At 35.7% G+C, this 19530-nt stretch overlaps 1 protein-coding gene across 1 annotated transcript in view; it reads left to right on the top strand.

The window, feature by feature from the left end:
* Positions 1–317: 317 nt before the first annotated feature.
* LOC134673133 (uncharacterized) overlaps positions 318–19530 on the top strand; it is a 30848-nt gene continuing 11635 nt past the window's right edge. Inside the window, exons 1-7 of the mRNA XM_063531073.1 lie at positions 318–509; positions 821–947; positions 1022–1806; positions 4196–4411; positions 14400–14566; positions 16644–16759; positions 17789–18038. Of these exons, the coding sequence (XP_063387143.1) occupies positions 916–947; positions 1022–1806; positions 4196–4411; positions 14400–14566; positions 16644–16759; positions 17789–18038 (1566 nt within the window). The 5' untranslated portion in view covers positions 318–509; positions 821–915. The remainder of the gene's footprint in view (positions 510–820; positions 948–1021; positions 1807–4195; positions 4412–14399; positions 14567–16643; positions 16760–17788; positions 18039–19530) is intronic.

Raw genomic sequence — 19530 nt, 5'->3', positions numbered from 1 at the left:
TTTTTAATTAATTTTTCTCAACTTTTCTTTTATAAGCAGTTTTTAAAAATATAATGTTATTAAAATGAGTATAAGTAATGTAGGGCATAAGTAAATAGTCACAGTTCCACATAAATTCGTCAAAATCCATTTAATATTACAGATGAATAAAAAATGACCTTTTTTAGATAAATGACCTTCATGTAAAGTTTTTCGTTTAAAATATAAAAACGATGAATTATATCAATAAAGTACCAGAAACTAATATAAAAATCAAACATAGTTTAGTTGTTAAATTAGGGCGTAATAAAAAAATATTATTAATTTTGAACGCAGCCGCATTTTGGCTGCCATTTGCTGTAATCTGTCATTCATTTAATGTTATTGAATAGGTGTGTTTTTAATTTGTTTTGGTATAAAGAAGCTTAATTTTGTCATAAATTTAACTGGTTGGTGTACGAAATTCGTTGACAAAGTAGTTCTAAAGCCCGCCATGAGCAATATGTGCTTGAAATAGTCATAATTAAAATGTAAGTAACCAGTCACATTATCGGCATTTGTTTAAGTAAAAATACAAAAAACAATGGAATGTTAACTTCCAATCGCTCCTAATATCTTAATTTTTCCCTCAAACTGGCTGTTAATACATGAAAAGAAGGAGAAAATCTCAAATAAAAGTATTAATTTTGACAGATGTCATTGTAATTGTCAGTACTATACAAGAATTTCTTTTCCTTATGAATAGTAGTGAAAATACATCAAAGTTATTTATTAATACTACTTGTGATACTTATCAACAACGCCTCCTATATTTGTCTCATAATATATATCATTATTGCAGTATGAAGCAGTGGGACCAAGTTTATTTAATGGCATTTCCTGTTAGCAGACAAAATAAGCATTGTTTGTATCTATAAGTTGTAAAATGAACACAGTATGTCTTTTTTGAGTACTACCGAAAATGTGGGGTAAGTAAAATAGCTTTATAAGTGCGCTGTTGTGTTATCTTTTTAAAGAAACTTAATCATTATATTTGTTATAGTTTCAGTGGCATTCCACAAAATATATCAGACGCAAGCTGCGCTACTCAATACAAGTTGGCAGTGGAGGGTGTCTCGGGGAACTGTGGAGATGTTAACATGTTCATACAGGACAGCTCGGGCGATGAACAGACTTACATACCACACTTGAATGAAAACTTCTTTCAAACCAAATTTAAAATAGATCCCAACGAGCTTTACACATTTCACGATTCCGACATCATCGCCGGAGAAATAACTGTTAGTCATACGGATGATAATTACATGTTCCCTGATAATGTAGAAGTTAAGGCCAAGTTCTTGGACAGCCCGAACAATGAGGTGGATCTTCAGATCAAAGGCTCTCTTCCTAACGGGGAGGTCATCAGGGACGAGATCAAGCTTGAGATTGTTCCTAACGGGCATTTCATGCCAGAGCCTAAGCATCCCATGACTCCCAATTACAAAGACTTGAAGACTACTAATACCAAAGTTCAGAAAGCAAAGAATCCAAGCCTCGGAAAAGAAATCAAAAGTAACTCTGTTGAAGCAAGACGGCCAAGTGTACACAGCCCAAAGGGGCAATCTAATAATGTAGCCTCATGTAAGAAAGTCAGTATTAATAGTGTTAATACTAATAATAGTAAGTCCTCGTCAAATCCCAAACTGTCGGGGTCGGAAACATTTCTGGATGTTTTTAAAAGGGAACAGGGGCTGGTTGAAAATGCCCCGGCAGTTATAAAGACTGAGTCTCCTGCTGCACCCCCACCTAAAGCACCACCATCTTCAGTGAAGAAAGCACCATCAGGTATGTTGGTTATAAGTAACTTAAGCGTAACCTTAATATAAGTAATACCTGTTACTTTAGTATTATGTCACTACCTGTGAGTTCCTATAAATTGTCTTCTTGTATCTACGATTATTTCTATGTTAGTGTCATAGCTGTTGGATCTCCAAATGAATAAAATAAAATAAAAAAGTACATATAAAGCTAAATCTAGGAATATCAGATAAAGTATGTGCAGAAAGTGAAGAGCCATAGAATTTATTGCTAAAGAACAGTGAATTTACGTATTTTCTCCAGCTAGGTAGTATAATTAATTAGTAATTAATGACTTAAAGACTGTTGTTGTTTTAAGAATGACACTAAATGGATATGTCATGCCAGTACTTTTAACAAACCTGTTTGTAGATCACCATTTTGATTTACTGGTATAATCAATGCTTTTAAGTAGTTCCAATTAAGTTCTTAGTCCAGTATGTAAATCCAATAACTGTGAAGTAGTTAGTCATCTATTACAAGGTTTACATTCACTTTATGTATATGTGTGAGCCAATTTTTAAATTGTTGATCTTAGATTCTTTTTTTCGTTAGATTTATTTATTAGACTAGTTGGAAAAGCTTTTTATTCTGCCCGGGATGATAACAAAATCAAAACTTGTCCCAAAAATAAATGTAGGTACCTACGTAATTGTCCATTGAGTTACCAACCATACCAACCAATTAAAATACCAACTTTTTCCTAACTCAGTCGAAGATCAGGACAAACTGATAAACGGTGAACTTATGTTGTACAAAATAGGGAAAGCTATCTACCCACCAAGGTTTATCGAAATCTGATGGAAAAAAATTACAACAAAATAAAATTAGGCCGTCAACAAAAAATTTGGTTTCAAATTAACAAATAATAGATCTCTGTCTTTTTTACGGAGTTAAGAACTCGAAACTCACAACAGCAAAGGGTTCCCTCAAAATATGTTGTATTTTTTAGGGTTCCGTACCTAAAGGGTAAAATGAGACCCTATTACTAAGACTCTGCTGTCCGTCCGTCCGTCCGTCCGTCCGTCCGTCCGTCCGTCCGTCTGTCACCAGGCTGTATCTCACGAACCGTGATAGCTAGACAGTTGAAATTTTCACAGATGATGTATTTCTGTTGCCGCTATAACAACAAATACTAAAAACATAATAAAATAAAGATTTAAGTGGGGCTCCCATACAGGGCGGGGTCAGTACTTGGATGGGTGACCGTTTTTTTTTGCCTTTTTTTGTATTATGGTACGGAACCCTTGGTGCGCGAGTCCGACTCGCACTTGCCCGGTTTTTTTATCAATGTGATATTTTAATAGTGTTTAGTAAATTATATTTTATTTCGATCAGTACGTTAACACATAGCGGTACAGAAACTATAGTAAAGAAGTTAGTACCTATTTCTATAACCCACTGTACTGTCAATTTATTACTCCATTGTTTAAATCAAGTTGCCTTCCGTTTAGTTAAAATGCCGAAAACTTCCCGCAAATCTGACACGCGCTTAATGACTATACTTAGTTTTTAGGGTTCCGTACCCTTACCCAAAGGGTAAAAACGGGACCCTATTACTAAGACTGCTGTCCGTTCGTCTGTCTGTCTGTCACCAGGCTGTAACTAGACCGTGATAGCTAGACAATTAAAATTTTCACAGATGATGCATTTCTGTTGCCGCTACAACAAATACCAACTAAAAACAAAATAAAATAAATATTTTGAGAGGGGCTCCCATACAACAAACGTGTATTTTTTGCCGTATTTTGCGTAATGGTACGGAACCCTTCGTGCGCGAGTCCGCCTCGCACTTGGCCGGTTTTTTCAACTCCGGAAATGTTTGTCTTTCCATTCTAACCATACATTACACAGTTGAGTGACAGGTGAATGACCCAAGTCGTTTCTCACACAAATCCTTGAACAAATGAATGCTGAATATTATTTGCAAACTGTAGTTCATTGACCTTTTTTAGCGTAACAGGTGAACATAGTGTAGTTTAGTTTGATTGAATACTAAGATGCGTTAATTTGTAACCGCAGTATTGACAGCTGAAGTAGATGACCATATTTGGCTCCATACAGTATGCGGTAACTAAGTTAGTAGACAAAAAAATGTATGATAATTGATATGACATCGTACAGCGCCATCTACCTATTTCATGTGTCAAAACTTGAGCTACAATATTTTGGACTATTTTGCACATCTTAGTTCTGATTTGTCTAACTTTAAGGTACTATTGTTGCAGAGTACACGTAACTTTGCCTTTTATGTGTCTTACAACAGAACTCAGATATTTTCAACAATTCGTTAACCCTATTTCAAGGACATAAAAGTCCATTGAAATTTAATTGTAGCTGTTAGTACTGTTTCTGCAAGTTAACAATTATTTTCCAGCCAAGTCGTCCCAAAGCAAGGTCCGGCGAGGCCGCGGGCCGGCGGTCCACGAGGCCTTGCAGCGGATACCCACACCTCGCGCCGTACCCGTCCCGAACCGGGCCTGGCACGCCCCGGGGGACAGCTTGTTTGACTGTGGGCCTCTTGACGACAGACAACCGGGATTCAGGCAGCTTGAGAGCAGTAGCAGTGACGATGATAACATACCTGAGTTTGGTAAGTATGGTGTATTGTATCTAACCTAACAATGAATTAACTCTATTTGAGCTATGTGGTGTAATTTACGATACAGATTTATAGTTCGTTTTTTTAGCATTAGAAATAAGGTAAACAATCTTGATGTGTCTTTTAACAGAAAAACACATTTTAATAATTTTTAAGAAAAAAAACCGACTTCTATGGGGCCCGGTGAAAGATTATGGTAGATGGTGCACTATGTAGAAAAGGAGGTAAAACCAGTACCTACTTTCTAGTAGCATTTCGTTTCCGTAAGGGTCGTAGTTATCTAGCCTAACCTAACCCACTTCTCTGATAGCAGATCGGTTCTGTGAGGATCGCAGTTCGAACCTAATCAAACCCACTTTTCCAGTAGCATTTCGTTTCTGTAAGACTCGCAGTTCTAACCAAACCTAACCCACTTTTGTTCGGTTCTGTGAGGATCGCAGTTCAAACCTAACCTAACCCACTTAACGGCGCATGCGGTGCGGTGTACGGGAGTTTGAGCGGGAGGGGTTTGGCATCATCATACCCACATTTTATGGTAGGTAATCATAGTGGTTTATTTAGTTTAGGTATCATAGTGGTTTTCCGGGTCAAGGTCCGGGTCTCTGAGTCAGAGTCCGGGTCCGAGTCCCGGTCCAAGTCCGGGTCCGGGTCCGAGTCCGGGTCCGAGTCCGGGTCCGAGTCCGGGTCCGAGTCCGGGTCCGAATCCGAGTCCGAGTCCGGGTCCGAACCGGATCCGGGTATGAGTCCGGGTCCCAGTCCAAGTCAAAATCGAAATTCGAAATCACCAAACATGTACTATGCGTCGGTGAAGAGTTCTGTTCTGATCATCATCAGCAGTTCCACTTCATCAAATGCGACAGTTTTTAAGGTGGTTCTCCTTGCTCGATTTTCATACAACTTTCTTGGCACCCTAGCTCCTATTATATAGGGTTTCTTCACTTGTATATGTAATGTTTGGGTAGTATATATATTTCTGTCTTCGCAGAACGTAAAAAAATACTAGATTTTGATTAAAATTATTAAGAAAAAAGCCTTTGAATATTGGTAAAATTTTGCCTCATTGCTTGTTTGTGTGAGTGATGCTTATAGTATCGGTGTAATTCTAACATGGCGACTTCATTTGACAAGCAATCATTTTTAATTTGTCAAAGGTGTAACAGATGGCACTTTAAAACCGCAACACAGATTACCTGTGTATTTTGTTTTATTTTCACTCAATAGAGGGAGGTATATTTAATGCACAAAGCATGTTACGAGTATACCTACTCATTTAAGAATCTCCTTTCTGATATAATTTCATTCCCAGATTTAATATAACTTAATAATTATTATGATTATTACACAATAAAATACATTAATATATTTATAGAAAGGTCAGTCCAAACAATCATTCGCGTTACGGTCGTCCACCGAAAACCCTTGTGAATTCTGCTTTCGTTTCGGTAAATGTTCTCTGGAAAAGCCTATATTTATTGTAACAATGATTTTTAAACTAAAATACCTAGCTATATTTTTCTCAAAAATATATATAGTAGTGGACCCTATAATGGACGTGGAACCAGTTATGGGACAAAAAACCACAAATCCTCTAAAATAAGTATCTAAAAATAGTTTATAAACACTGTCTGTATATTATCATAAATATGAGTCTTAGAGCTGTTTCAATTTAAAGTTTCATTAAATTTGGTTATTTTTTAAGAAATTGGCGTCAACCCAAAAGTTGTCGTGTCACTGAAAAAAAATACCACTACGAATTCTTAACAACTTCGCTAAGAGAGGTGAGTTAATTTATTAAATTTTAATTAATTAATACTCGATGAAAACTAGAATGTGTTTTGTTAATTGCATTTACCATGAGATAATGTATACAACACACTATGTTGTGACTCCACAGATGTAAAAAAAATAGTGGTATTTGGCCCAATCCCATTATAGGAGCTGTAAAACTGCATGCCTCCTATAATGGGACAATTGACATTATAATGCTTGCCATGGCATAATTTCATGTTTAAACAATACAGAAGTAAAATGTAGTTACGAAATACGTCAACCAGGAGGTATTCTCGGACTTCGCATAAATTAATATCGTTTTTCCAAACTTTTATTTAACTTGCCCTGTTAGTTTGTGTGGGTCAAATTTTGGTAACTGAATTTGAGCCACTTTTCGATTTCCGATACAATTGAATTTTTTTGTAAGTACGTAATTAAGTATGCAAATCTGATGATAATGCAATATTATATATGATAACATCGACCTGATCTTATGATGGAGACAGGAGGTGGCCATGGGAATTTTATCGAAATAAACCCTAACTAATTGTGTTAGGTATATTAGAATTGTCTCGATGGATCTAATACAATAATAATTGGCTGTGGAAAGAAAAATACATTCATCGATAAAAGCTTATACCAAAAATTGATTTTTTTGCCATAACTTATACCCCATTTCAATATTTTATACTGATAGAGCAATGTCCATTATAGGGGGCCCATTACTGGATCCACGTCCATTACTGGGGGCCCATTACTGGAGCTTTGGTGTCCATGACTGGAGAAGAAAAAAACATAGTTTTAATTTGTTAAGTATGTGGAAACTCATTGCAATATCTTTGATACAACACGCCTAAAACATGAAAGACGGATAGGACTTTCATCTTTTAACACGCTAAGCGGTAGACCAGTTACATGTATAAGGGAAATATCATAAATACTCCAAATTTCTTCTTAAATGTCCCATGACTGGTGCTGTTACTATAGGTATGTGGAGAAAAATGTCATCTTCTTGTAAATAAACAAGATTCTATAATATCTTCTGCTTGTGCATAACAATAACATTAGTAGATGATACTTTTAGGGTTCCGTACCCAAAGGGTAAAACGGGACCCTATTACTAAGACTTCGCTGTCCGTCCGTCTGTCTGTCACCAGGCTGTATCTCACGAACCGTGATAGCTAGACAGTTGAAATTTTCACAGATGATGTATTTCTGTTGCCGCTATAACAACAAATACTAAAAACAGAATAAAATAAAGATTTAAATGGGGCTCCCATACAACAAACGTGATTTTTGACCAAAGTTAAGCAACGTCGGGAGTGGTCAGTACTTGGATGGGTGACCGTTTTTTTTTTGCTTTTTTTTTTGTTTTTTTTTTTGCATTATAGTACGGAGCCCTTCGTGCGCGAGTCCGACTCGCACTTGCCTGGTTTTTTTTCAAAAATGCTGCCTTTCACCCGAGTTAAAACACTCTACTTTTCATTTCGCATACGAGGAAAGTAAAATGCATGTGTTTTTTTAAATACATTTTTATAGTAGGTATTTTTGAGAGTAGGTATTTTTGAGAGTAGGTATTTTCAATTAACAATTTGGCCAAAAGTAATTTATGGAATGGGGAGTCAAATATCAGAATGGAAATTGTATAACAAATCCATTTATACCCAAATTTCAATTGCTTATTGTAAAAAGAATAATAAAATCGTACTTGTAATTGGAACCTAAACTGCTCTAGTGCAGAAACGTATCATTTCCTGCACACCTTTTACAACAACAATGACCCTCTTTCATATATTCGGTCAAATTGTGCTTTTTGAAAAACTAATTATAGCCAGCCTTTTATGAATGTAGTATGATACCTTAGGGTATGGTGCTTTACGCACACTAGCGTCCCTTCCCCTCCCCCTGACGCAACCCACCCTTTTTGCATGAAATATGTCCCGGTTCACAGTTTTTTACATTTTTTGAGGAAAGTATACATTTTAGGAAAAAAAGTGTCAATGAAAGAAATAATCCTTAATAAATTCTTAATAAAAAAGGTCATATTCATTTTTTTTATATCATGCACCTAATTCATGTATTAGCTTGTCAAAATTCGAAATAACATAGTTTTTACTTAGGGTTCGAAACTCATTTATTATACACGGTGTAACATGAGGAAACTGAATAATTTTAGCAGCGTATTCCTGATCACATTTAGAGACAAAAATGTCCTATAAACTTTTTTGAAATTCGCCTAGTTTCAGAGTTAATACCAATAAAAAAAAAAACAAGTTTCTATTGTTACATAGTTCAAAACGCCTTTTTGATGGCGATGTTGCTACTATGGGATTTAGTCTAAATATCCTTATTGATATGTCAAAAAGTGACAAGTAACACTTTACAAAAACTAAGTTTTACGAAAAAAAAAACCATTTTAAGTGACAATTTTTATATACAAATTCATTCATAAAATTAAAAAAAAAACCAAAAAAATTTTTTTTTTTGGCGAAATTGACCTAAACACATATTACATCTTTTCCTTTTTTTGACCTCATGTATACATTTTAGGATAAAAGTGTCAATGAAAGAAATAGTTCCTTATTAAATTCTTAGTAAAAAAGGTTATATATTCATTTTATAACACTTATTATACAAGGTGTCCTCAAGAAATGCGAAAGATTTTATTTCTGAGGTCAAATTAAAAGAAGGAAAAAATGTTTGTATGAGTTTAGGTCAATTTCGCCGAAAACAATTTTTTTTTATTGTTTTTAGGGTTCCGTACTTCAAAAGGAAAAAACGGAACCCTTATAGGATCACTCGTGCGTCTGTCTGTCTGTCCGTCTGTCACAGCCGATTTTCTCCGGAACTACTGGACCAATCAAGTTGTAATCTGGTACACATATGTAAGTTTGTAAACAAATGAATTTTAAACATGGGGGCCACTTTTGGGGGGTAAATGAAAAAATTAAAAAATAAAAATTTTCAAACTATATCATGTTACATATCAAATGAAAGAGCTTATTGTAAGGATCTCAAATATATATTTTTTATAATTTTCGAATAAACACTTTAGAAGTTATTCAAGAAAATAGGCAAAAAATGACTATTCCCCCCTCCCCCTTTATCTCCGAAACTACTAGGTTTAAAATTTTGAAAAAATACATAAAATAGGTCTATGATGACAGGAAAACCTATTAGAAATGTACAGTCAAGCGTGAGTCGGACTTAATTACAGTTTTTGATCCGACTCCTACGGATTTTTTAAAGATTTCACTCACGTTTCGCATAAATAATGTTTAGTTTTAAGTTTATAAAATACATATGTATGTTAGTCTGTAAGGTATTTGTAATATGGGCCTTGTTCCCTGAATGAAATATCTAAATAAAAAAATAAAAAAAATAAAAAATACATTGTTAAAAATTGTGTAATATACGGAATCCTTGGAACGCGAGTCCGACTCGCACTTGGCCGCAATTTTTTAAATTTTTGAATATACAGTGAAACCTGGATAAGTGGGATCTCAAGGGACGAGCAAATTTGTCTCACTTAAAGAGGTTTTCCACTTACCCAGGCTCCCAGTTAGCCAGGTACAAATAAATTTCTGTCTCATTTACAGGGGGTCCCATTAATAGAGGTGAGAATAGAGGATATATCTCAGTTATAGAGGTGGTTATTAAGGTATTTTGTAATTATCTTTAAATGTTTAGGTAAGATAATCCTTGTCCCTAAATATTTTTTAAGTCTATTTAAATATTTCTTTGAATTTATTTTGAATGATTTTCCAAAGGATAATTTTTTCAATTAAATTTGATACGGACGGAAGACGCAATGAGTATTAGAAATTAATTAAATGAAAATTTGTTTATTCTTGTTACTTATCAAGATTTCACCTTTCGTTTCGATAGTTTTAACTACATAAAGTAACTAAATGAAACTTGAAGTCGTTTAGACACAATTAAGCAAATGCGAGATTTAGGAAGAGGAAGAGTTAGGAAGAATACGGAAATAGATAAATAAAGTCCAAGTTAGAGAGGTCATAGATTGACGTTATCTCAGATACAGGGGTAATTCGTATAAAATTCTAAAAAAAAACAATTAGGAAAATGTAATCTTATAAATATAGTCTCAGTAAAAGAGGTAAAATACACTCTCTGTCTCAATTATAGAGGTAAATGTGACTACAAAAGCACAACAACTAATCCCAGTTATAGAGGTTCTTTTTTTCTCACTAACAGAGGTAATTCAGTGCTAAAGTGTCGGGACCGCACCACGAGTCCCAGCTATAGAGGTTTCTCACTTATCCAGGTCCCACTTAATCAGGTTTCACTGTATATGTATGTACATAAAAAGTAAATGTTATTGGTAAACTTGTCAGTTAACATGGATTTTTACTTTTTTTTCGGTAAACATAGTTTTTGCAACGTGTTACTTAATTGTCACTTTTTGACATATCAATAAGGATATTTAGACTAAATCCCATAGTAACAACATCGCCATCAAAAAGGCGTTTTGAACTATGTAACAATCATCATCATTTCAGCCTATATACGTCCCACTGCTGAGCACAGGCCTCCTCTCATGCGCGAGAGGGCTTGGGCTATAGTCCCCACGCTAGCCCAATGCGGATTGGATGTAACAATAGAAACTTGTTTTTTTTTTTATTGGTATTAACTCTGAAACTAGGCGAATTTCAAAAAAGTTTATAGGACATTTTTGTCTCTAAATGTGATCAGGAATACGCTGTTAAAATTATTCGGTTTCCTCATGTTACACCGTGTATAATAAATGAGTTTCGAACCCTAAGTAAAAACTATGTTATTTCGAATTTTGACAAGCTAATACATGAATTAGGTGCATGATATAAAAAAAATGAATATGACCTTTTTTATTAAGTATTTATTAAGGATTATTTCTTTCATTGACACTTTTTTCCTAAAATATATTCTTTCCTCAAAAAATGTAAAAAACTGTGTACCGGGACATATTTCATGCAAAAAGGGGGGGTTGCGTCAGGGGGAGGGGAAGGGACGCTAGTGTGCGTAAAGCACCATACCCTATGGTATCATACTACATTCATAAAAGGCTGGCTATAATTAGTTTGTCTTCCCCATACATTAGAACACAATTTAACCGAATCAATAGCATGAGAAATGAAACGGATATTTCTTGTTTTCTTTGCATTAGCATTTTTCTCTCGATAATTTAATCAATTTGCAACATAAGTAGAAGAATCCTCATATATCCATAAATATCAAAATATAAAAGGACATACATTTTCAGAAGAATTCCCCGTGCGACGTTGCCAAATGGTTTAAAGTACAACATGCTCGCAACGTTTGGATGTCAATAACTCGACAATGAAAAATTATATTTCAAATCAATTCAAACTTGATATTTTTGACAGTAATGGGTTACTTAAATAAGAAGGCATTTTTCGCCCGGGTCTACTATGGTCAAATGGTCTAGTGGCTTTTAGCTACTGAGTATAAGTCTAACAAGTTGAACAGCATGACAGGGTTCAAACCACGAACAAAGACTCATTTCTTTTTGTATTTATTTATTTATTTTGTTTCATCTTTTTGGAAATTTTATATGCCTTATTTTAAAAGTTATTTTAAGTAAATGTGTTGTATTTGATTATTTCATGTAGGTATATCATTTCAATAAAATTTTGGAAACTTATTTTATACCTGGTCAAGCAAATCTTGTCAGTAAAAAAACCGGGCAAGTGCGAGTCGGACTCGCGCACGAAGGGTTCCGTACCATAATGCAAAAAAAACAAAAAAAAAAGCAAAAAAAAAACGGTCACCCATCCAAGTACTGACCACTCCCGACGTTGCTTAACTTTGGTCAAAAATCACGTTTGTTGTATGGGAGCCCCATTTAAATCTTTATTTTATTCTGTTTTTAGTATTTGTTGTTATAGCGGCAACAGAAATACATCATCTGTGAAAATTTCAACTGTCTAGCTATCACGGTTCGTGAGATACAGCCTGGTGACAGACGGACGGACGGACGGACGGACGGACAGCGAAGTCTTAGTAATAGGGTCCCGTTTTACCCTTTGGGTACGGAACCCTAAAAAGGCGCGAAATTCAAATGTTCTATGAACGATATCCCTTCGCGCCTACATTTTTCAAATTTGCCGCCTTTTTCTACTGACAAGATCTGCTTGACCAGCTATACTTCGTCGATAGTTGACTTCTTATATACCTATTCTGCGATCCTAATTAGCCTCATGCATGACTTTTTTTTAATTATTTTAATCATTATTTATATCCTTTGAAATCGGAAAATAAAAATACTTTTATAAATCTTCCCATAATATTATTAAAAAATAATTAAAATACTGAAAATATTTTACTCACGTAAGTTTAGTTTCGAAGAATAACATACGCTTAAAATAATTCAAAAGAGAATGCTAAAATTATAAAATAAAAAAAAACTGGCATTGTCGGGGTTTGAACCATGTATCTTAGCTACAATCTGATTTTTTTCAAAATAGAGGCTACGGGTGCCACGAGCACATGACATTTGATGGTCGAAAACATTAGTTGCTTCTGAATGCGTTGTAATTCTTAATCGTTGCTCAAACAAGAATTTATTATTTAATTTCCAATCTTTTTTCAACAATAAACATTTCATCCGCTGCGCCCTCTAGGTTACTTTACTGTAACATTACGAATGTGCTGACATTTGACACTGACTTTAAGGTGACTTTAAGTACGTAAGTGTGCGTGAATGCAAGAAATTGCAATATTTTGCAGTTGGATTCCGGTAATAACGAAATGAGACAATGTTGAGTTGAACATGTCTCGATTTAGATGTAGTATTTTTTATAGTTTTCGCACATATCAACACATCTTATGAAACTTTGTATTTTGGGAGAAATAGTGAAAATCCACAATTCGTGCACAGTGACGCCATCTTTTGGCTGATAATCGGCATCCCATCCCTAGACATCCACCTTAATGTAAATGCTTGATTTTATGATGAAAATACAAAAAATTCTATACGTATGCCTTTAAGATTTGAGGAGTTCCCTCGATTCCTTATGGATCCCATCATCAGAACTCGAGCTTGACAGAAATGTGGCTTAAAAACTAAACTTGCTTAACAAACATAACGAAGAGGACAAATCGCCAAACGTGAACTATGCGTCGTTGAAGAGTTCCGTTCTGATCATCATCAGCAGTTCCACTTCATCAAATGCGACAGTTTTTAATGAAAATGCTTGATTTTCTGATGAAAATACAAAAATCTCTATACGCATGCCTTTAAAATTTGAGGAGTTCCCTCGATTTCTCATGGATCCCATCATCAGAACTCAAGCTTGTTAAAATTGTGGCTTAAAAACTTAACTTGCTTAACAAACATAACGAAGAGGACAAATCGCCAAAGGTGAACTATGCGTCGTTGAAGAGTTCCGTTCTGATCATCATCAGCAGTTCCACTTCATCAAATGTCACGTTTTTGAATGTATATGCTTGATTTGTTGATAAAAACACAAAAATCACCATATGTATGCCTTTAAGATTTGAGGAGTTCCGTCGATTCCTCATGGATCCCATCATCAGAACTGGATTTTGACAAAAACGGGACCAATCTGTATGCATATACATACAATCAAAAAAATAATTTTCAAAATCGGTCCAGTAATGACGGAGATATGGAGTAACAAACATAAAAAATAAAATAAAAAAAATAAAAAAAAACATACAACCGAATTGATAACCTCCTCCTTTGGGATTTGGAAGTCGGTTAAAAATAAGTTACGTCAAATATTTAACAATTTTGAATCTAATACGATCATTTATATTCTTCTGCTTTCATAAGTAATAGTTACTTTTTCAATTAAAAGACATGTCATAATCGCTTATCTTCTTTCAAGTTCTTTCTAATGCTAAAAAGACGAACTATATAATCATGTAGTTTTTTTCGGTATACCATTCGTACCAAGTAGGTAGCATTCGTTTTAGACAACTTCTCTGACTAAGGTTAGGTATCGAGAGTTCTAATACAATTAATTATTAAAAAAAAGAGAAGTTACATTTGTTATTGTTTCTTGTTGAACAAACGGAATGAGGTTAAACATGTAAACCTACCACCATGAGTATTTTGAACACCTCGTAACTTGTTTAATGCAAATAAATGATCTTTATCTTTGTGCATAGCAGTTACGATACGACACGAAACAGGTAGGTATGATACGTATATTTTTTTTAGAATTAGGCACCGGCCCGGTCTGCGTAGAAGAAAGCGCGGCGGAATCCCGAGGGGCTCGCCTCGCGCTCCGCAGGGCAGCGTTAAGACGGCATGTCGTCAGAGCGGACACCTCTCTACGCCTAGCGAGGGATTATCGGGAGCACAAATCACTTGCTGCTATCATCAAGGTACGTTCAGCAACACTCCTAACTGAACATCGGTGGCCCTTATTACAAAAGTCATAAAGTCCACCGATGTACAGTTAACAGTGTAGGCGATGGTACGAAAGAAAAGGAATGACTAAGTATGTGGTAATACGTAATAACATGCAAACGAAATCTCTAAAGGAGACTTCTGAAAATATGATATTTTAAAAAGGAGGGTTTTTTTCACATACACTTTTTTTAATAAGTCGAATTTATTTGACTGTTTTGATAACATTAACATCGTTTAATGGTTTTGACCCCATTCATTAATTCATTATTTTTATTCATAAATAATATTTTACATGTCGAATGTGGCACACATAGCAAGGATACACGCATAAACACTACTAAACAAGAAATAAATACCTACAGATTAATTAATTTAAATTTGTGATACTCATGAATTCTAAAGACGCCAGAAACTTTGACACTTTAATTTAAAAATAATAATAATTCAGCCTTTATACGTCACACTGCTGGGCACAGGCCTCCTCTCATGCGCGAGAGGGCTTAGGCTATTAGTCTCCACGCTAGCCCAATGCGATTGGAATAAAAAAAACATACACTAAATTCGATTAAATCGATAGTGGGAAGAACAGTCTTTAACTTTAAACACATGTATTAAAATGTGAGTCTGATTTAAGATAAACCATTAACGGAAAACGATTAGACAACCACGTGATTATTATCAGCACCCAAACACTACCAAGCTTAGCATAACATTCGCAATAGCCCGTTATTAAACTCATTCAATTTTGCACCTTAATCTCAGTATATAAGTTACAAAATTGCATTTATTGCTCAATAGAACAGCTGATTTCTGCTAAGGTCAATCATTCATGATAACATAGCTTTTGTATTGACGTGCTGCCCACTGTTCTCTTATCAATGTTTATCGCACTCATGTTTGTAAACATTTCGATGACTTATACAATTGTAGTCCTAAAGAGTCGAATTATGATCCAATTCACTGGAATGATTATAGTATTCCGATTTTGAGTCTTATGGTGATGGAGTTTTGGTTGAGTTAAAAAAAAATGTTTATTCAGGTAACGTAAAAAAATTAGTCTTGCGGTATGGTGTAATGAATTAATGATTCATTAAAATTTGAAGTAGTGAAGTCAAAGTATTAATAAGCTTGAGTAAGTGACTGAAAATTGGGAAAACGGCTTTATTATTTTTTGAGTATAGTTGCAAATGAAATCTGCAACTTTTTGGTCTACTAAATCTCTAGTGTTTTGCTGTGATGACCAACGTAGCATACTTGTATAATAATGTACCATTACCAGGCATGGCTCGCTCCGCGATTTCGTCGACAAGTACATCCGTTCCACACCAATTTTGGTGGCTAGCCATCCTATTTTTATAGCTGTCGCCACCTAGCGGCCATATCCTGATCGTAACAGACGCGTTTTGTTAGAGAGTGAGTCTCCTGTACCTAGTATAGTTCGTAGGTTTCTAATAGAGCCCGAGCTAATCCTATTGTCTATTGTTAAGTAAAACCGCTCGTGCCACGTGCCACAACCACCTGCATAAAAACCTGCGTACTTCGGTTACCGAGTGCCGGCGAGTCGAACTCTACAGAACTAGTCTAAAATATGTCATCAAGATGCGTAACAAAGGCGCGTTATCGGAGAGCGCACCTACACTGGTTTTTTGAGCGTTGGACTATGGTTCGTTTTTTTTAGCATTAGAAAGAACTTGCAAGAAGGTAAGCGATCTTGACAAGTCTTTTAATTGAAAAACGCTTTTTAAAAATCAAAAACGATTATGAAAGCAGAAGAATATAAATGATCGTATTAGATTCATAATTGTTACATATTTGCCGTAACTTATTTTTAAAATGTGTTTTTCAATTAAAAGACACGTCTAGATTGTTTACCTTATTTCTAATGCTAAAAAAAACGAACTATAGCCCGCGCTCAGGTGCCAAATAGAATAAGTATGACCCTTTTTTGCAGGCACGTGCGGTTTTACTTAACAATAGACAATAGGATTAGCCGCCGGGCTCTGTTACAAAGCTACGAACTATACTATTATGTATTCTGTGCTATTACAGAAACAACTCAACGGGCAAGGGTCATCGTGTCGCCTTCCGACTCAGGTGGTGAACCATTTGCTGGCTATGCGCGGCATGCCTGAGGTCCTTTCTTCGCGGGAACGGCGAAGACTCAGGTTAATGTCCATCTCTAAGGATTTTGTTACCCTCATAAGGCAGAACTATCTTAGTATTTGTCAAGTAGGTATGTACCTATGTTTATTCTTGCTATATTGATAAGGTTTCTATTCAAAAATGAGCCAGGGCTATAACCGCGAAAATCGAAGTTCGCAAATTGCGGGGATTTTTCTCTGTCACTCTAATTACGCCTTCGTTGGAGTAAAAGAGAAAGATCCCCGCAATTTGCGAATTTCGGCTTTCGCGGTAGCCGCTCAGATATGGATGTTCACTCTGTTATTTTTTCAAGCTTTTGTTAAACTTACAATGTTAGTGCGTAATTATTAAAGGCCTGTGCACACTCGCCGAACTCGAAGGGAGTGTTTTAAATCGATACGAGTTGCGAGTAACCTAATCGCACGTTTTACAGTACATATAGACCTTTAAACTTTTCTAAAAATAATTTAATAGTACATTATTGTCGAGGCTCGGAAGTAGCTACTTGCAGGCTGAGGATTCGTTTTAAACGGACGACCTTGGGAGTCCGTTTAATTGAATCCGAAGCCAGCAAGTAGCCTTCCAGCCGAGTCATATATAGTGCTTTTCTCAAAAATGGTGCACGAAATATAAATATCATAGAAATATTTTACAAAAGCAACATTCTTACGTATATATTTTCACAGAACAAAGCCCTTGCCGCCTTTTATTTTTTTTAATAAAAAAATAGAAGTGTATTTTTCTGCCGAAAATACGCCAACCTATTTGAGACAGCTAAATAGTCGCGGTACTAATCATCTGTTTGGCTGTTTAATGGGCCTGTGCCTTCATTTGATATGGCCATTTCAACTTTTAAAAAGATTGGAACTCGACAAATAATGGAATTTGTATGCAACATTGCAGTCCTAAAATCGAGACTGCAATGTTTTTAACTTTTTAATTTTTGACTGACCATAAACTCCGCGCTTCGCGACCTATTTTTTAGACGGCAAACTCGACTTTGCCGTCCATTTTTGAGAAAAATGCATTAACATCCACTATAACGTTGACAGAGAAGTCGGCTGGTCTGGCGGCGAGAGTGGCTCCCTAAAGCCGTGCCTCGGCGCCGCCTGCTCCGAGGACGGCTGCGGCGCCCCGCGCCTGCCGTGCGGCCGCTATTGTCTGTCGCACGTCACGCTGGCGCCCGAGCAGAGATTGTACGCGTCGTGTGCGGCGGTGTTCGCGGGGGGAGCGAGATGCAAGCAGCCGATATTGCCGCTTCAAGAGCAGACGCCGCTCTGTGCTGAACATGCGTGGAAGCGGGTAAGTATTATATGTCTATCTCAATTTTTATAACGTTACTTTGGCGTTCGAGCAAAGATTATGCGCTTCATGTGCTGTGTTCCCGAGTGGAGCGAGATCGCTGGCGCATATTAAGGTGGATGTCTAGGGATGGGATGCCGATTATCAGCCAAAAGATGGCGTCACTGTGCACGAATTGTGGATTTTCACTATTTCTCCCAAAATACAAAGTTTCATAAGATGTGTTGATATGTGCGAAAACTATAAAAAATACTACATCCAAATCGAGACATGTTCAACTCAACATTGTCTCATTTCGTTATTACCGGAATCCAACTGCAAAATATTGCAATTTCTTGCATTCACGCACACTTACGTACTTAAAGTCACCTTAAAGTCAGTGTCAAATGTCAGCAGATTCGTAATGTTACAGTAAAGTAACCTAGAGGGCGCAGCGGATGAAATGTTTATTGTTGAAAAAAAGATTGGAAATTAAATAATAAATTCTTGTTTGAGCAACGATTAAGAATTACAAGGCTTTCAGAAGCAACTAATGTTTTCGACCATCAACTGTCATGTGCTCGTGGCACCTGTAGCCTCTATTTTGAAAAAAATCAGATTGTAGCTAAGATACATGGTTCAAACCCCGACAATGCCAGTTTTTTTTTATTTTATAATTTTAGCATTCTCTTTTGAATTATTTTAAGCGTATGTTATTCTTCGAAACTAAACTTACGTGAGTAAAATATTTTCAGTATTTTAATTATTTTTTAATAATATTATGGGAAGATTTATAAAAGTATTTTTATTTTCCGGTTTTCAAAGGATATAAATAATGATTAAAATAATTAAAAAAAAGTCATACATGAGGCTAATTAGGATCGCAGAATAGGTACATAAGAAGTCAACTATCGACGAAGTATAGCTGGTCAAGCAGATCTTGTCAGTAGAAAAAGGCGGCAAATTTGAAAAATGTAGGCGCGAAGGGATATCGTTCATAGAACATTTGGATTTCGCGCCTTTTTAGGGTTCCGTACCCAAAGGGTAAAACGGGACCCTATTACTAAGACTTCGCTGTCCGTCCGTCCGTCCGTCTGTCACCAGACTGTATCTCACAAACCGTGATAACTGTCTAGTTGAAATTTTCACAGATGATGTATTTCTGTTGCCGCTATAACAACAAATACTAAAAACAGAATAAAATAAAGATTTAAATGGGGCTCCCATACAACAAACGTGATTTTTGACCAAAGTTAAGCAACGTCGGGAGTGGTCAGTACTTGGATGGGTGACCGTTTTTTTTTTGCATTATGGTACGGAACCCTTCGTGCGCGAGTCCGACTCGCACTTGCCCGGTTTTTTTACTGACAAGATTTGCTTGACCAGGTATAAAATAAAAGTTTCCAAAATTTTATTGAAATGATATACCTACATGAAATAATCAAATACAACACATTTACTTAAAATAACTTTTAAAATAAGGCATATAAAATTACCAAAAAGATGAAACAAA

This window comes from Cydia fagiglandana, chromosome 18 (genome assembly GCF_963556715.1).
Source record: "Cydia fagiglandana chromosome 18, ilCydFagi1.1, whole genome shotgun sequence".
Lineage (NCBI taxonomy): Eukaryota > Metazoa > Arthropoda > Insecta > Lepidoptera > Tortricidae > Cydia > Cydia fagiglandana.
The sequence above is the reverse complement of the archived record's forward strand: the minus strand, read 5'-3'. Positions and strand labels throughout refer to the sequence as shown.